This window comes from Tachysurus vachellii, chromosome 11, assembly GCF_030014155.1.
Source record: "Tachysurus vachellii isolate PV-2020 chromosome 11, HZAU_Pvac_v1, whole genome shotgun sequence".
Classification (NCBI taxonomy): Eukaryota; Metazoa; Chordata; class Actinopteri; order Siluriformes; family Bagridae; genus Tachysurus; species Tachysurus vachellii.
The window spans coordinates 6,122,091-6,142,360 of record NC_083470.1 but is presented as its reverse complement, the minus strand read 5'-3'; the positions used below and the strand labels follow the sequence as shown (position 1 = coordinate 6,142,360).

Genomic DNA, 20,270 nt, shown 5'->3' with positions numbered 1-20,270 from the left:
TGGACGGAGTGCCAACCCATCGCAGGGCACACACACACACACTCATTCACTCACGCAATCACACACTACGGACCATTTTTCCAGAGATGCCAATCAACCTACCATGCATGTCTTTAGACCGGAGGGTTTTTGGGTTACGGTAAAACAAAAAAACCTAAGAAATAACTTAGATATAGTTAAGGAAGTAATTTCATCAGGCTTTCCAGGCATTTTACTTGAATTTCCTGATGACAAAGCATTGTTCTGACATTCGTTCATACATTTTTATCAGTGTGATATTGTGCTGTTTCTGTTTTGGCTGAGAGACTGATGAAATAACAGTTTTATTCTGGAATACAGAACCAGAAATGTTTTAAGTTTTATTGTTCACTGCAATGCACCTGCACAAGCGACTGAATAAATAACGACTAAATTCTCAACTGTCTGCCAGTATCATTATAAAGCCATCACATTGCTGAAGACAATAGCCGGGAACATCCTGGTCTTGGAATGTGTCCAAAATGTACGATACGATACGACGACACCTTAAAGAAACATTACCGAAGTGCAGTGCTCCATTTGGGACAGAGCCAGAGCTGCATGTCGTCCAATACTCACTCAAGCACTTCAAGCATGCACTTCATTCCAAATAGTAATAGCACTGAGGGCACACAGTGTTCTGCCTCTTGGTACTGCTTATGTACTTTGATCTATGAGGCTTTTAAGGCTGTTTCGGGGCTATAGAAGAGCCACAGAGACTTGCTCTGGTCTAAAGAAGGTTGCATTGTCTATAAACATGTACCATTACGGCACAAAAAAGACCGCACTGTTTGTTAATGAGGTCATTTCCTTAATCAAATCAGCTGGTAAGATGCAGTGCTGTATCGATTGCTACAAGACAAGACAACTGTTATGTCTATATGTTTTTCAGGACCTTTTCTCTTTCTCTTTTAAGCACATGCTGTAAAAATTCAACACAATGTATTCAAACTTTGGGAGACTATGTGTCACTAAAGTGAATTTCATCTCCTGTACTTAGGAAATAAATATTCCAAGATGGCTGACATCAAAACATTACAGCTTTTTCTGGTACAGCTCTTTTCTCACTGATTGATTGATTGATTGGTTGATTGATTTGTTGATTGATTGATTGATTGATTGATTGGTTGATTGAGACAATATGTAAGAACTGGACAGAGCTTGTAACTGAAGCCGCATTCACACTGCAAGTCTTAATGCTCAATTCGGATATTTTGCTCAGATCTGATTTTTTTGTTTGTCTGTTCACATTACCTTTTAAAATGTAGCCTATATCAGATACCAGCGTGAACTGTTTGCTGTTTCGAACTGACCCGCATGCGCAAACGAACAATAACAATGATGTCACACGCAGCACGACGTTGCGCTAAAGTTGGCGAGGTTATGGAGGAAGTAAGCATTTTCGCTTTTCTTTCTAAATGTTTGTGTAATGGCAGCACAGAGACGCAGTGGGGCAACTTTTGATTATTTGATCCATTCTGTAGGCGTAGTCATGTTTGTGTGCGTACTCGCCGACGCATAATTGTGACGAATGTCGATGTAGATTGACGTAAAATTCGCATCGAATCCGCCTTGATGTTCACACTGTGGCCACATTGGAAAAAATCAGATTTGGGTCTGATTGAGGACCACATATGGAAGTGGTCCGAATCTGATTTGAAAAAATCAGATCTGGGCTAGATTTGAGTGTTCACACTACTCCTGAAGAAGTCTGACCTGGTCACTTGACCCCAAAAAAATCAGATTTGGGCCACTTTTACCTGCAGTGTGAACGTGGCCTGAGATTTAAAGAAACAGATGTCTGTTAATTGGAGGGGGGGGCACGGTGGCTTAGTGGTTAGCACGTTTGCCTCACACCTCCAAGGTCGGGGTTCGATTCCCGCCTCCACCTTGTGTGTGTGGAGTTTGCATGTTCTCCCCGTGCCTCGGGGGTTTCCTCCGGGTACTCCGGTTTCCTCCCCCGGTCCAAAGACATGCATGGTAGGTTGATTGGCATCTCTGGAAAATTGTCCCTAGTGTGTGATTGCGTGAGTGAATGAGAGTGTGTGTGTGCCCTGCGATGGGTTGGCACTCCGTCCAGGGTGTATCCTGCCTTGATGCCCGATGACGCCTGAGATAGGCACAGGCTCCCCGTGACCCGAGGTAGTTCGGATAAGCGGTAGAAGATGAATGAATGAATGTCTGTTAATTGTTAGCTAGACATTAGCATGTACGGTAAAGTCAGCTGCACTGTGTAAATGTGAATACATTTCCGCTAAAAGGCTTTGTAGTTTGATTTCTACTTAAAATGTAGAATTTGACATGAACCCCCGAAAGATGATCCTTATACTGACACTTTCAAATACCTACTTTATCTTTATCCTTAGTGTTTTTTTTCCATGACTGACAGCTCCGGGAAGAAGTGCTAAGAATCGCCCTAAACCAATTAGAGTGGCTACCTGCTGCTGAAAAAAGAATTCCATATCAGATATCACTTAGAGCAGATTGTAATCTACAGCACGCCTGTGCTAAAAGCCTATATCAGACGGAGCAACCGAGGAAACAATCCATCTAACAGCATTATCCACAGCCGGAAGCCAGACTGTCTGGTCTGGTTCAGTTTGGGACTCATCTGTTTGTGTGCATGTGTGTGAATGAGAGGGAAAGATAGTAAGTGCATGATAGCAGTACAGAAACTTTAGGGGCGAATGGGGAGCACTAACCTTCATCTCCTAACATCAATAGAACATCTCAGCATGTTTGAGAATTGAAATTTCTCTTGTTTAAGCGTCACAGTGTTCTTACACCGCGAGAGTTCCTACAAGTTCCAGGTCCTGCTCCATTAACGCGTCCCTCAACACCGTGAGTTGTGTGTGCAGACAGAATCAGCAGGGCTTCCCAAGAGCCCCACAGGAACCCAGTACACACATCTACACATCCCTCATCAGCATGCGCTTGGCGTATTCATGCCGGCATGCTTACATAGAGTACACACTAGCCGATCGGCTCGGCGTCTCCTAATGGATCCTGCCATTAGTTTGGCTGTGTAATTAGGAGCAGCATGGGGTTGAATAGGCTGCTTGTTTACCTGAGCCTCTGCAGGGTAAATAGCACAGACGTGGCAGGGCAGACTGTGAATACAGGAAAAGAGCAAACACAATGACTGTGAAAATTCCTTGGGCGCTTTAATCCCTCTGAAGGAGAAATGCATTCAGCAAGACGTCTAGGGAAATCAAAGAGCATCGTGCGTTATTGTGCTTAATACCGCAAACAAAAAAAAGCTCTGAAAATGTATAGAAATTCATATAGGAACAAAACAAATCTGTCTGCTCTGTCATCATGGTAACCGGTGCCAGCCGTGATGCAGGACGCTCTGTCCGAAAGCCATCTTATGTAACACACAATTAAGTATCCGGCTTTCTCTCCATCCTGATGGGCGCAACTGAGAGAAGGCCATAAAGGCAGGATGTGCTGCCGACAGCAAGACAAAGCAGGCAGCAGAGGCGGGCACCCAGCTGTGGCCATCATACACACACACACACACACACACACACATGCAGTCTCTCTCTCTTTCTTTCAGCCCATTAAATTCTTTAAAAGTTCCATTGAAATGGTACTTACCAGACATTTTTGAATGTATCTGAATATTAATGAGCTTATTAATTATTTTATACAGAAAAAGACAGACCCTAACAGCAGTAGTCCTTCACTATAAACAGAAATGATTCGCTTCCTTCAATGATTTCGTTAAATTCTTTAACGATTTGCTCAGGTTTAGAAACGCTGATGTAGATGTACAGTAGATTCTGAAGAGATTAAATAAATACAAACATACAAAAACATAGACACATAAAACTATACAGTTGTGTTGCTGCAACACACCAAAAAAAAAACCCCAACAAAGAACTAATACAAATCTATTAACACAAGTTACTTTCATAGACATGATTTTTTTATTTATGTGTTTTCATTTATTGAATTTTCTTGAGTTTAACACAACAGCCATATACAGTGTGTCTGATAATTCCAGCATCACATAGTTAATGCATTTGTTTGTATGTATGTTTGTTTTTATGGAGAATGAACGATCTGAACAAGTAAATTTGAATCCAAACAATTCTACATATAGGAATTTGTGTATTCTGTATATAACAGCTTTTTTTTGGTTGTTTTTGTTCTGGCATAATGCTAAGACTCTGTACTGTTAACTCTGTGTACTCTACCACACAGCTGTTAAATTATTTAAAACGGACTGTGCAGAATATAATGTGTATTAAGTATATTATGTTCATTAGATCATATATATGATCTAATGAATTGTTTTATATAACATCAAGCATCTCATAGTAGTAACTACGTAACTAGTAATAATTTATAGTAATGTGCTTGTTTGTATATGATATTGTATATGACTTATTGTCATTATAGACAGACAGACAGACAGACAGACATATAGATAGATAGATACATAGACAGACAGACATATAGACATATAGATAGATAGATAGATAGATAGATAGATAGATAGATAGATAGATAGATAGATAGATAGATAGATAGATAGACAGGCAGGCAGGCAGACAGGCAGGCAGGCAGGCAGATAGATACTGTACATAGACAGACATATAGATAGATAGATAGATAGATAGATAGATAGATAGATAGATAGATAGATAGATAGATAGATAGATAGATAGATAGACAGAAAGACATATACTGTACATAGACAGGCATATAGACATATAGACAGATAGATAGAGAGATAGATAGATAGACAGACAGACAGACAGGCAGGCAGACAGATAGATACTATACATAGACAGACATATAGACAGATAGATAGATAGATAGATAGATAGATAGATAGATAGATAGATAGATAGATAGATAGATAGATAGATTTTTTAGGGTTTTTTTCTCATTAATTCATTCATTTATCTACTTATTCATTCATCCATCCACTCGATTTGATCCACATGATTGACACTCACATGATTTAGACCATCGACAATAAGCAATTTTTTTCTTTTTTCTTTTGCCATTTTATTTTGTTATTTAACCAAAATAAATGTGTAATCATTACTGGAGAAACTTTCTCTAAGGAGAATTTTATTAAACATCAATGTAGATGTCAGTGACCGTGCTTTGTAAGAGTTAGAAGTGCATTTTTAATAAAGCCGTTATTTAATAATCCTCTCTAGCGCTCTATCATTGTTTATCCACGCATCTCTTTAATAACCGCTCCTTTTAAATCCAATATATAGAAAGTGCCTTCTTGCTTATTTCCAAGCGGTAATGTAGGTTTATAATAATCTGACCATCAATTACAGATAATACAGTATTTACTCAGAGTGAAAAAGAAGAAAAGATGAAATTGAAGTTGCTCACTTCAGTGAATGAATAACATCGGTGTGAAGCGAATGAATGAGTCACAGGAAGTGTGGAATTAAAGACTACAGCTCCATTCCTTAATTTGTGCTCTTTTGCATTGCAGTTGATGTTACAGTAGGTAAGTTTTACTCGACACACAACAAAAACAAAGAAGATTAATAGAGATGACGGAAAGTGAAAAGAAATTCTGCAAGAATTTTGCAAGAAATTCTTCATTAAGAGAAATTAATCAGACACATCCGATAATGGTGTTTTTTCACTACTGCCGTAGAAATGAGAATGAAAAATCACTACTTTTTTAACACCTAACACTTGTACCTGTTCTCTAAAACTACTCGTTGTGTCTAGACATATTGGATATTATGCAGGAATCAGCTGATAATATTATCAGATCCTTTTGAATGCAGAACTAAGTACATTAGTATAATATTAGATCATTTTGTTTCTTATAATCTCATCATGAAAATAAATGAAGATTGATCAGTTTTCAAGATATTTCCAGTTGGCCTTTTATTTTTTGAAGCAAGAAACAGACAAACACTAAAGCCAAAAGAGCTCATAAGAAATATGACCACAATTACCACGATATCAGGCAACAACGCAATAAGCGTACCATTATAAAATGATATAATACCACACTGTAATTCGATGAAACCCTACTTGCAGTGATTTACGTCATTCTAACTGGGGGATACTTTTGCCTCCTGTTAGGTATTTTATCACACAAATTTAATTTCAATCACACGATCCCTTTAAGGTTGTCAGTAAGCCAAATGATTTCTGGCCCTCAGGCTGCCCTCAGGGTTGTCGCAAGCTGAGGCTGGGTTACAGCCTGAAAGTCTGCTGTCCCAGGGTCAGGGCAGAAGAGACTCGTCGGACAAAGCTGCAGGCTCTATAGGGCAAGGGGATGTATAGCTAAGGCAGCAGAAGACCGTCTGTTTTTCCGGCTTTGTGCGTTTTATGACACCTGCATTATCCTGACGTACCACATCTGCAGGGTTTAACCTTGCAGCTCGCTCATGTGAACCCAGGTGAGGTATTAGCCTCTGAGTCACATGCACTGCCCCCAGGGTCAGTAATCATCATGAACAAGGACGAAATCATTGACACAAAACAATGAAAAAAAAATAAAGAAATAAAGACACACCGTTCTATTCGGTGCTACAGGAGATTTCTATTTGTGATTTCTTGTTTTGTAAAAATCATTTATATGATAACAAGCACGAAGTATGCAAAATAAGAAACGCTATATGTGAAAAATGCAAACCATAAAAATACAATTTCTGTTTAAACAATGGTTCTGGTTTACCGTGACTCTCATGGCGGCAGAGGAGGCCTCCTCGATCGTGGATGAAGCTTTGTCCATGGTAGCGGCGCCTGGCATGCTGCGCCGACGGCCCGCCCGCTCAGAAGGCAACTCTGAAAAGAGAGGAAAAGAGTTCAGTTCAACTGTAACCTCCTCTTTGTCGAATATGTAGCATTAATTACGCTTTCAGCAAACATGTCACCGTTACAGAGTACAGCCTAATTGTAATTTCTCAAAATCTCTAAATGATAAAACATTAACATATTAAATATCAGCAGTTCTGACAGTAGGCTACAGTTACAACCTGCTACCAGCATCTGTTTCCTATTAACCCAAATGGACGTACGCTAAAGCGATGTATTACCGTATAAACTGTTTTTTTTTTTTTTTTCCTTTTTCATTTCGGAAGGTTCAAAAAAGAAAATAAAGAAATAAATACAAATAAGACAATCCTGTCAGCTGTATGAAAGTAGAAAAGTAATGAAACCCCAAATGTGAACCATCAACTGCCCCGCTTAAACCAAACAGCTTATGCTAACCGAAGATGGTCTCCTAGTCTGAATAGTTAGAACCAGTCTGACTAGTAAGAACCAGTCTGACTAGTTAGATCTGTTCTGACCAGTTAGAATCAACCTAGCACTTTTAAATGCTCAGAACATCTATAAAACCAAACAAAATCAGCTTGACCAACTGTCAGGTGACCATTTAGATCTAGTTTACACCTCAAATCTAGCGAATCAAATCCGTTAACATTATTTCCTTTGCTTTTTGCGTTAACAGGTGGATTAATACGAATGATTCACTCTTGCAACAGTCATAATGTTCATGTTTTTCAATAAGGCAGAGCCCCTGTGGTTTAGTTTAATTAGCAGGTTTAACTACAGACTGATTTTTAGTACTTTTGAGCCTTTTCCTTTTATTTTACCAACACATCTGAGGAAAATGTTGACATTTCTGATGGATTTGTCCCATTTACAATGACACTCTACCATCACATTAGAGGATTTACATACAATTAAAGAATTAGCATTATGTGTTCATCCCTTGTGTTAATTTTCCTAAAGCTAAAATACACTATTCAGTCGTGTGGAGTCTTTTCTTAAAAACTTACTGTATGAAAATAGATTCAAGCAAATGCCAATATCGCTGATGTCTTTGTGTGACTTCACTTGATTTTCCTTTGTTTAAGCACAAAACTTAAGATCCGTCTTTAGCAAGCCAGAGAATTAGAAACGTTTAAAACCATTCACAAATAAATGGCAGTAAATACAAATAATAACTGACAAATACAATAAAAGTGTACTAGAAATCAAGGAAAAGTTTTTGTGTTGTCTGAAATGCATCAGTTTTGTCTAGCTGACAGGCAACATGTTGTCTCTACTTACATACAGGAAGCTTTATTATTTTTTCCTTCACTAAAAATTAATAATAATAATAATAATAATAATAATAATAATAATAATAATAATAATAATAATAATAATTAAATAATAATCATATATTTCAGTGGACTTGAGTATAAGTTAAGATAATAAAATAAATACAAAAATATAATAATAATAATAATAATAATAATAATAATAATAATAATAATAATAAATGCCATTTTTCTTTCCTTCTTTTCTTTTGCACAACTCCATAAGTTCAAGTTGCCTAGCAACAGTGTTCTCATCACATTAACCACTTGAACTGTAAAATTCAGAAAATTGTTAGATGTGATAATCTGAGTGCTCTGCTCATCATAGCCACTTGGTCTCATCAGGTTGAAACTCCAAATCCTCCTCATCATTACACAACTGTTACACAACAGGACTGTGCTACACAATCATGCCTTTGTCTCTTGTCTAGCCATTTCATTCCAGTCTTTGACTCTATGCATAAGGATAGAGAGAATAGAGAGAGAGATAGAGGGAAAAAATTACTTAAAAAAAAATACTAAAGAGAATGTGTGCAGCCATCCTGAAAGAAAGGATCTATGAGATTGCCCTGCTGACTTTCTCACTGCGGAAGATAAGACGCTAACAAGTTCGGGGTCTTCAGTTTGCTGGGTTTCGCTCTGCACTTCTCTTGCTGGCAGGATTATTTGAGTAGCAAGGCTCTGGAACAGAAGATGCGAATCACCAAGAAAAGGGAATGTGGATGGGATGTTGACAAAACTTGCCACTCAACAAGCTCCTTTTGCATTTTTGAAACACTGACAGATAGTTTACAGTAGAAATTATCTTTCAAACTGAATTGTAAACCGAGCTGTTGTCCTCTTTTCCCAGATCTATTCTTTCAGCCTTTGCTATAGTCTTTATTTCACAGCACTACTGAAATCTTACTTCTGAATGGTCAAAATGATTAAGATTCATTTTCTATAAGAGCAGCAAGGCATATACAGTATTAATTCACTTGATAGGATGTGTCATTGTTTCCATAGTAACAGTTAACACAATGGCTTGTATAGTGGATACTCATCATAAAATATTACTTTTACTTTCGGCTTTTCCCGTTAGGGGTCACCTGTTAGCGAATCATCAGTTTCCAACTAACTCTATCCTCAGCATCATCTACTCTCACTCTAATTACCATCATGTTCTCATTTAACACATCCATATATCTCCTCCTTGTCCTTCCTCTTGACCACTTACCTGGCAGCTCCATCTCCAACATCTTCTACCAGTATAACCATCTCCCTCCTCTGTACATCTCCAAACCATCTCAATCTAGTCTCTCTGACCTTGTCCCCAAAACAGCCAACCTGATCTGTCCCTCTGATGTGCTCGTCCCTAACCCTGTCCATCCTCGTCACTCCACATAAACTAATTACAAAAAAGCGTCGAGTTGTTAGCATAGTAACTTCACGAACTTACTAACTTCAAGAGAAGTGAAAAAGAGGTGTCTTTTATTACATAAGCAATCGTTTTATTGACATTCTATAATGATTAATTTAAGAAATAAAAAATTAGGACATCTTTTACATGTTATTAGTTTTTTTTTTCCAGCATTTCTGAGTGATAGTGAAAATCTTGCCTACATTATATTCCTAGTAATATATTGCAGACATTTTCTGCCTCTCGAACTCACTGCCAGCTTTCGCTGTCACCTCCTACCAGTCATTAATATTTATAAAACAGCCCCTGAGTCTTGGTTAATATCTATTAGCCCGCTACAAGATGACGTCAAATCACTAAAAATCAACTACAGAGAAATTGATGTTAAGTGAACAAGTAGCTATCTTTAAGAACATGCTAAAGGCTATGTGAAAATCATTACATCATCACCTGTGACTTTTAATATTGGAATATTTAGACAGTTTAGAACAGTTGCACGCGGTTTGGGACGCAGCCTATTTCAAGGTTGTTCTGTATGGAGATTGTTCCCACGAGCCAATCACAGCGAGTTCAATCACAGCGAGTTCAATCACAGGGGGGCAGTCGTGGCCTAATGGTTACAGAGTCTGTCTCCTAACCCTAAGGTTGTGGGTTCGAGTCTCGGGCCGGCCACGACTGAGGTGCCCTTGAGCAAGGCACCAAACCGCCCCAACTTCTCCCTGAGGGGTGGGCAGCATAAAATGGCTGCCCACTGCTCCGGGTGTGTGTTCACGGTGTGTGTGTGTGTGTTCACTGCTGTGTGTGTGCACTTTGGATGGGTTAAACGCAGAGAATAAATTCTGAGTATGGGTCACCATACAGTACCTAGCCATATGTCACGTCACATATTATATTAAAATGATGGCTTAGTTTCTAACTTGGGAAGCACTGCTGCCTTCCTGGTTGGTCCTGAGCTGTCTTTGGGCAGAGTTTGGTACCTCTGTGTGTGGGTTTCCTTTTGCATTCTCTGGTTTCCTCCCACCCTCAAAGAACAATCCAGTAGGTGGATCAGCTATCAGCTACACTAAATATTAAATGAGAGCTTAAATGCGTGTGTGCACGGAGAACTGAGATGTCTTGGCATCATATTCAGGGTGATCCTGGAATAGATTCCAGAAATCAAACCAATTTCTGCTCTCTGAGACTCGAAGTGCTCGTTCATAAGCAGCTAAAAATCTGTGTAAGGTTTTCACTGAAAGACAGCAGAATTCTGGTTCATTTCATATCTGACATAAAGCGATGAATGAAGTTTATACTGACTGAAAACGTCAGAAAAAGTCCATTTCCATTCCACTCCAGTGTACACATTAAAATGAATGAATGAATGAAATGAATGAATGATTTTCTCACTTTGAGATGGGATGCTGATTGTCAGTTGCTTTCAGACGGTATAAAAACTTTTGTCTACAGATTTCACATTTCTCTGATGTTTTAGCATTTAATCTAAAAAGATCAAAGAAAACAGCCATTATAGTCATTAAGAGCTACAGATTATTGTCAGAACGACATGTTTAGTCATGCTCCATCATGGTCGTCAGTGTGAATGTGTGTTTCTTCCAGCATTTCCACAGTTCTTCCTCTCACTACATGAACAGATTGGAAAGCATGGGAGGAAGATGCCAAGCAACAACTCTTGTTTATCATCTTAATTAGCCTGGCTGGTATCGTAACATCTTAATCCATATGCTCAGTGTGGTGTCATGACCAGTGCGGTGCCCCGTGGGTCCGAATGCAATCAAATGATAACAAAACACTCCTTCACACAAATATGACAGTACATAACAAGCAAGGAACACACGCAACGATTTCAATGATAACATGTAGCGTTGCAACAAGCAGAAAGTGCTTTCATTCAATTTCATATTGCTCAACATGCAGAAGAGAAGTCCAGCATGTCAACACCGTGTCCAAGATTTCACAGGAATCTCACAGCGCTGCAGATGTTTACTACAAGCTTCCGTGTGATTAGCGTGACACCAATATTAGCATGCACGGCTGTAATTGGTTCCACCATTCTTTTGACATTAAGCCTCTCACTCGAGACAGATAAAGTTCTGTGCAAATGCAAATCGTTAAAGGGCAATTAGAAGCTGCATAAGGCCATCGAGCACTTGTGAGCTTCCTCGTGTAATGAGCAGCGACAACAGAGCATTAGTGCCTTTATTATAAGGTAAAGTGTTTCTTCTCAGCTTCTCCTCACCAGCCAGAACTCCTGATCGTTACGATCATGTTTAGCTAAACCACTCATGCTAACAACACAAGGAAAGATGAATCTGTGTTAAAAGATCATTTTGACTGTTTTGGAGTAATAAACCGCAGTACAGACTAAACGACTCCACATGAGGTCCAATATTGAATTTATTATAATTGTTTTAGCCTCAATCCTAAGCCAAACGGTGCGTGGGTTGAAGACATCAAACCTAACATCAAAACAACTGGTGTTTTTCCTTATTTTTCCTTCCAAGATGGCGGCACGGCAGTAGCATGCAGCAGCCACTCCAGATACAAAATGGTCCTATTTACAGTACATGTTTTAGTTGACTTTTAAGTTCTTAGATCTGTGTTGGTTTTATGTAGCTTCATGTCATTTGTCATGTACTGTGTCAGCTATATAGGGTTGAAATGATAATAAAAGCTTCTTGACTCTTGACTTAAGTTAAGCAATGTCTCAGTTTAAGCTGCTGGCTATTCCAAGAGAAGCTTTTCTAACCAGAATAACCAGAAAATGGCTTTTTAGTTTTTACTAGCAATAAATTGCCTTCGCGTTCTATTGTTTGTATTGTTTTCATTTCCAGGTAGATACAAAACACATTACCTCGCAGAACATTTCTCAGTAGCACAAGGCAATCGCAGCATGCGAGAACATAGGATGGAATAATACCACATGCAGGTTAATCACGCCAGGCTCAGGCATCCTCACGAGCCATCCATCAGAGAACAGCAGCACAAACGCCTGCTGCTAGAACCCCATTAATCTCCTCTGATCAAGACACATGACCCAGGAGAAGCAGCAGAGAGACATATAGAGGAAGTGTGCAGAGGACATGCTGGATCTGAGCGAGGGTCACATCATTCAGCAGGAAAATGTCACATTGCTCTTATTTGGCTGGCCAGCAAGGCCAAATTCACACTTGGCTCATTTTGTACTTAATCTAAATGCGCATGGCCTCTTTTAAGTCCACAGACATCTCTTTTGTCAGTTTATGTAGGATTTTATGGATTTCATTTATGGGCTCTATAGTGATAATGTACACAATGATGTGTTTAGCAGATGTTCATTTTCTAGCAGAAGTCTAATAACAAAATGCTGTCATTTCATTTTACAAACAAAAATGTGTTGATTATGTTATGGAATTGTGGGCTGAATATGAAAAGGTCCAGAGATCTGACATTTCACTCGTTCAGGACTCAGCTAAAGCAGGAATAGCCATGTTTATCAATTCGGAGGTGGCGTTACGGATCTGCTAGCCATGTTGTCAAGCATCAGGACTGTCCAGCAAACCGGAAACGTGATGCAAAGCCCCTCAGTCAGCAACACTAACACTCAAAACGCAGCAATTATGAAGCCTAGGTCAAATGCAGGGACAGCAGAAAGGAAAGAGAAGAACAGATGGATGCTGCAGTGATGTGAGTACAGCTCAGCGAGAGCAGCACATTGTTTTGAAGGATGGTGCTTAAGTAGGAGTAACGGCGCGTTGTGGACAGGCACAGCTGCTGCAGCGTACGGCTGATACAGAAGGCATATAAACACGTCTTGAGAGAGTCATTGCGGCAAAGATGGCGAGATTTTGTTTTCCGGAATATTTCATACCCAAGACCTCTTTGCTAATCAGTATTTTTAAAACATATATAAATATTCATTCTACATTCGCACAAGTCGCCAGTCGTTGTAATATAAAGTCGCCAGCAGGCAGTGCTACTACTGGTTGCCATAGTAATATCATTGGGTGGGGCAACTAGTATTTTACTTAACAACCAATCAGTTTTATCGCCGCTAATATGAAACATTCTGGAGGGAGATTTGGCAAAGAGACTTTAACAATGTGAATATCACTGTTCTTTGTCAGGAAGTTGCTGTTATATAAGAAAAAAAAAAACAAATCAATCTGACCAATCAGCATTGAGAATACAGTTGATTCTGGTCGAACAGGTGATGATAACAGGTACGCAATAATGGCAGCAATAACTGCTCCATTCAGTGATTTGAAAAGCCCTTTAGCAGTGCCTAGATAAAGTTACAAGAACTTTATATGGTACAGTATCATTAGGCAAGCCATTTTACAAACAAACAAGCGTAGTGAGAATAAACTCCCTGCAGCTGGAATTAGGAATACAGCAGAGAGAGCAGATGGAGAACACAGCATTGAAAAGTCAATTACTCCTGCTGGATCTGTCCTCTTTTCTCACTCCATCACATGCAGCACAAATCACACACTGCACCGCGTCTACTCGATAGCAGAGAAAATTCCTCATTCACTCGCTAAGCTTTACGCCCCATTTTACTACCGTATACACACACACATGCTTTTCTCCAAACTTCTTCATCAGGTCTGAACTTCCAGCGCGAGTCTGTTATGATGTGTCGAGATGGGGGTTCTTTGGTGGTTCGTCAATTTCTCTTTACATTTGAAATTCTCAGGGTTGAACTGTAATAAATCTTTGAGATGTGCGGACAATGTGGTCTGTGCTATTAGTGTGAGAGCGCAGAGTCGATTGAAAAAGAGGAGAAATTGCACTAAAGTGGATTTCATCGTGTTATTTATTCGCATTTTGGAAAGAATGCAGGGTAATTTTATAACATTAGTTTGGCTTTTGGCAAGAGAATGTGACAAGTGATTATATAGATAGATAGATAGATAGATAGATAGATAGATAGATAGATAGATAGACAGACAGACAGACAGGCAGGCAGGCAGGCAGGCAGGCAGATAGACAGACAGACAGACAGATAGATACATAGACAGACGGACATATAGACATATAGACAGACAGACGGACATATAGACATATAGACAGACAGACAGACAGACAGATAGATAGATAGATAGATAGATAGATAGATAGATAGATAGATAGATAGATAGATAGATAGATAGAGGGGGTAGAGGGAGAAATAGATAGATAGATAGATAGATAGATAGATAGATAGATAGATAGATAGATAGATAGATAGATAGATAGATAGATAGATAGATAGATAGAGGCAGATAGACAGACAGATAGATACATAGACAGACAGACAGACAGACAGATAGATAGATAGATAGATAGATAGATAGATAGATAGATAGATAGATAGATAGATAGATAGACATATAGACAGACAGATAGATAGATAGATAGATAGATAGATAGATAGATAGATAGATAGATAGATAGATAGATAGATAGATAGATAGATAGATAGAGGCAGATAGACAGACAGATAGATACATAGACAGACAGACATATAGACAGACAGACAGACAGATAGATAGATAGATAGATAGATAGATAGATAGATAGATAGATAGATAGATAGATAGATAGATAGATAGACATATAGACAGACAGATAGATAGATAGATAGATAGATAGATAGATAGATAGATAGATAGATAGATAGATAGATAGATAGATAGATAGAGGCAGATAGACAGACAGATAGATACATAGACAGACAGACATATAGACAGACAGACAGACAGACAGATAGATAGATAGATAGATAGATAGATAGATAGATAGACAGATAGATAGATAGATAGATAGATAGATAGATAGATAGATAGATAGATAGATAGATAGATAGATATTATCAGAATACAGCCCATGTATTAAGAGTTTGGTTAAAACATTGTGAGGGATAAAGATCCACTTTTCAGGGTTAAAGTAGCATCTAGTGTTTTTCCCTATTGAAATGAGCTGATGTTTTTAGCAGGTGAATTTTATTAGCATTTGATTTATTTAACCATGCCTGAAGTTAAAAATGTGATAATTAAACATTATTTAATGGTTCAATATTCACTATGAATCACAGAGCATCACGTTTCAGCTCAGCTTGTGAAGTAAACTCCATGTCTCAGACCAGTCATGTTTGATATCTTGTAGAGCAGAATCCAGCAGGCTAACAGGCTAACAGACTAATATAGCTGACAAATTAAATTTTGGTAGTTCTGGTACATTTACAAACTAGCATTTCTACAATCTAGCAAGAGATTTTGTTAACTAACCTGAACTTAATGATGAACAAATCATTTAAATCTTTATAGTATATTGTTACAGGTTTCGATACTACATATCAAGACTCATGTACACAAGCAAAGCTAGCTGTGCTATGCTAGTTAAGTTATGCTATTCATCCTGAATGAGGCTATTTTCTGGCCTTTTTAGTATTTTTTAGGCTAATTTGAAAAAGTTTAGTATTTTCTGGCCTCTAAATAAAAATAAATAGCAATGTATTCAACATTTGTATAAAAGGATTGGATAAAATGAATGGATACTTGAAATGAAAGCAAAGGTGTGATTTTTTCATTTGTTCACTATTATACAGTGTTAAACCGTTCCCTTATATTTTATGACTCAGACACAATGGCTGAAAAAAGCTCTAATCACTGGAGATGTTGAAGAACGTGTATCCCCAGAGGCGTTGAGATGGGAAAGCCACACACTTAGGAGCTGTGTACAGAAATCTCTCAACAGAAGAGACCACAGTCAACTGAGAGACCAGAGAGATACTCAAAGAATGAAAACGATGAAGGAGGATGAGCAACAAAACACAAGATGGTCTCTGAGGACATGTTGAATTAATTAGCAGATCGAATCCACACCTTTACAAATGAACACATTGATGACTTAACAAATACATCAATTCTTATGGTGTGGCTTCTTCAAGTACTACCAACATCAAAACCAAGGTATGTTGTATGAAAATTAATAACGTTGTGAGAACATCATAGTGAATATGTGCTCACTGTAGCCTCAGATTCCTGTTCTTGGCTTGTAGGATAGAAACCGTAGCTCATCTGCATCAAGCTTTGACACGTTGTACATTCTGACATGCTTTTCTGCTCACCACGGTTGTAAAGAGTAGTTGTAAAGAGTAGCTCCAAGGCATTTCTGCTGGGTGTTAAACTCTAAAGCCTGTTGTGTGTGAAAATCTGGAGATCAGGGTTTGCAGTTTCGCTTTGAAAATTCACCTAAGATGACATGAACATTATATTTATGCTACCACACAAGCATTGCTCCAGCATATTTATTCCATTCAAAGATTTTCACTGGTCTCATTCCTGTAAATTACAAATTTTTCATATCACATCAATGTCTGTGTAAAAAATAAAAAAAGACATTCTTCACTGTCAATTATACCTTTACATAGTGCTTGTGCAAACTACTGAACCAATGAGCTCATAAGAAAATCCTCACACTGTTCTAACATCACTACAACCCAACATCACAGGTAACATTCAGAAACCGAGTGTATACTACATCTGCTTTCACCCTGAAGTGGCAAATCCACCACATCTGGCATCCTATTAGGACAATCCTTTCCCACTGATTATAAGGTAGGCTTTATGAGAAAGATAGGGCCAAGAGAAATTCCTGCTAACTGTTAGGGCTTTGTGGTTTCATTTACAAGGCAACACAGCGAGCCAAAGTGTGATGAGACAGATTAGAGCTGGGAATAAATCCCTTTCAGAGATTATAACCTTGTCCAGAAAAGTACACAAGGATCACCAGGGCTTATTCACACATTGTTACAGTACTGTATATCGTTTTATAGGTATGGTATGGGTAGAAGATCTGGATTCTTCCCACTGTGAAGATGATCTAACAAAGTATCTCGCAAACTGGAATGTATGGTGATACGGAGAAACGACTCAGCACTCTTGAAGTAAAAATGCAATGTAATCACCTTGCCGAACAACCTGATGGCTGTAAAAATTCCTAGACAGCTAACTACTACTGTTACGGCCCTGAAAACACAGTCCACAGATGTAGAAGTGGCAGTTCCTCAACCTCAGCTACATCACTCCAGTTCATCCATGGGACTGTTACAATCACATTCATGTAGTTATTTTTGTTTGTACTTGCATTTATTGAAACAATTTTATCTGCCTCTATATATCAAAATATCTAGCAAACTAGTAGCCTGATTTAAACCAGGAAATAGCTAATGATATGTAAGATTACTCACATTCGGATATTAACAAACCGTGTCATTATTTGATCTTTATAGATGACCACTTTTTTATTTTATAGGGCTGAGGGATGAAAGACTCAACCAGATCACATGTAAGTTTTTCTGGGCAAGCAGATTCTACTCGTATCTGTAACTATTTGTAATTACTGTAGATTGTAACTATCAAGAACACATTATCTGTTCGATCCTAATAATTTCTGACACATCCTCGATTGACCTCTTCTGACAGATGTTCTTACAGATGTGTTTTATAATGTCAAAATCATATGTGCATGCTAGTACATACACTACAGTACAGAGGGTCTAAGAATGCTACCAAGCTAGCAACCCTATCTGAAAGTTGTTAGTATGAGATAATACAGCAAGAAAAACAAAGCAAATACAAAGCAGGGTGTTGTTTTTTTTTTAATTTGAAGACATTCAGTAGTTGTTCAGTTTGTTTTCATTACTTTGATGCCAGTAAAGATACACAGCTTCTATGTATCTCTATGGTACATGGATTGTCTATGGGTTCATGAATGGTTCATTGTGGAATCTGCTCAGATTAGGAAATCTTCTGTGGCAGGGTTCTACCAAAAACCTTAAGTTTCCTCAGTAATTTGACCATATAATCTGTAAATCCTCCAACCAATCATACCATAAACAAAAGCCTGTGAGTCTGTGAACCAATGGAGTCAATCTTCAGAGTCAAAAAGACTCGAGAATAAATCAAGATCGTTTTTGTAAATTAAGGATGAATAAAATTTAACAAGGTCCAAACTGATACCAAATAATATGCGAATGTGAGACCTAGTTGGTTCTGAAGACCCAAAAGAAAAACTCGTTGTGAACTGAATGAGTTTTTTGCTCAACTTCTTATAACTCAACAGACAATCTTAGCATTGGTACTCCAACATTGCTACCTTCTAGAAATAACTAAGAACTTCATGTTGAAGAAATACTCTTGATAAAGATAAAAAGTCCATTGGCTTTATAATAATTAGACTAGTTTAAGTTAGGGTTTAGGAATAAAAGCTTCTAGAAAAATAATAAAAAAAATCAAGTCATACAAGTCAGAAACATTTAAAAATACCTCTGAATAAAACGCAAGAAGCTGTTCCTCCATGCTACAAAACTCACAAGGAGTTTTTCATGTGGAAATGAACATGGATTTAAATTCAGAACATGTTGGTACCAATAGACCTACAGTATTAACCGAGATCCAGAACTAAAGGAACAACCAACCAAACACTACAGAGCGTAATGCAATCTAGGAGCAGTGATTCGCCAAACCTCCCTTATTGCAGTCACACACATTTCTTCTGATTTTATTTTGTAGTAACGAGTAACGAAGATGCTTAGTGGAAATATATCGGAGTATAAGTATACATTTTATCTAGAAAATGTAGTGGAGTAAAAGTAAAAGTTGACATAAATTTAAATAGCGAAGTAAAGTACAGATACGTGAAATTTCTACTGAAGTACAGTAACGAAGTATTTGTACTCTGTTAGATTACAACACTGCTAGACAGCCAACTACTACTGCTATGGCCCTGAAAACATAATCCACAGACGTAAAAGTGGCAGTATCTCAACCTCAGCTACATCACTCCAGTTCATAATCAGTGTCAATTAGACCACTGACATTCAACTGAGAGAGAATTTGGACCCATGTGGACCAATCTGGACCCATCATAAATACTCCATCTTTGTAAAAAATAAAGCTGCTCTTCTGACAATATAGTCCATGCTGGATTAAATATATATTGTACATTAATTTATTTATAGTGCTCCTGTGATAAATCAAAACCTTTCCAAAGTTCCAGAAGTAAACTGAACAGATACAGTACACTTTGTGATGCTATGCTGTATTGTTTTTCCTGTGCATGACTGAACAGTAGTGTATATTAGCACACAGTAGGAGCAGGAAGGACAACGGTAAGTGTTATTTACCCTTGTTGGCTGCTCTGCTCCGGCTGCGTGAGCGGCCCTGCCTCCAGTGCCTGGTGCGAGCCAGCAGCCCGTAATAGTGACACCTCCTCCCCAGTGCTCTCCTCACCACCGCAGACATGGCTTTCACAATCTCACACAATTTCACCCTCTTACAACCGGAGCAGCCTGGTCTCCAGTTCTCCCCTCTCTAGTCGTTTACAGATCAGAAGAAAAAACAACAACTTGTTCTTGTTGCACTTCACCTCAGCTCTCCTGCAAGTCAGAACTGCTCCTGAATCACAGAGAGAGGATCTCACCAGGGAGAGACTGTAAGGAAGACGAGAGGAACGCTTACTCCTCCCCCTGCAAGCAGAGGCCCGAGGGAGAGGTATTTGGTGCACTACTGACAAATCCACGAAGATCATAAATCACTCAGTGAACCTGTGTGTATCACAGAGTCATACACTTTTATACACACACACACACACACACACACACACACACACAAACTAGCCAACATATGATCAGTAACAAGCCGAAGTCATTCCCAAGTCAAGGTTCCCAATCTTTTCAATCCTAGCATTCGCTTATCTCTTCCTCTTCCCTTTCAAGGACATTGTGCATGGTC

At 38.5% G+C, this 20,270-nt stretch overlaps 1 protein-coding gene across 1 annotated transcript in view; it reads right to left on the bottom strand.

Moving 5' to 3' along the window:
* The window catches only part of dab2ipa (DAB2 interacting protein a), an 89,315-nt gene extending 69,304 nt beyond the window's left edge, over positions 1-20,011 (bottom strand). Inside the window, exons 1-2 of the mRNA XM_060881867.1 lie at positions 19,664-20,011; positions 6,698-6,807 (exon numbers count right to left, since the gene is read on the bottom strand). Of these exons, the coding sequence (XP_060737850.1) occupies positions 6,698-6,807; positions 19,664-19,781 (228 nt within the window). The 5' untranslated portion in view covers positions 19,782-20,011. The remainder of the gene's footprint in view (positions 1-6,697; positions 6,808-19,663) is intronic.
* Between the last annotated feature and the right edge of the window lie 259 nt (positions 20,012-20,270).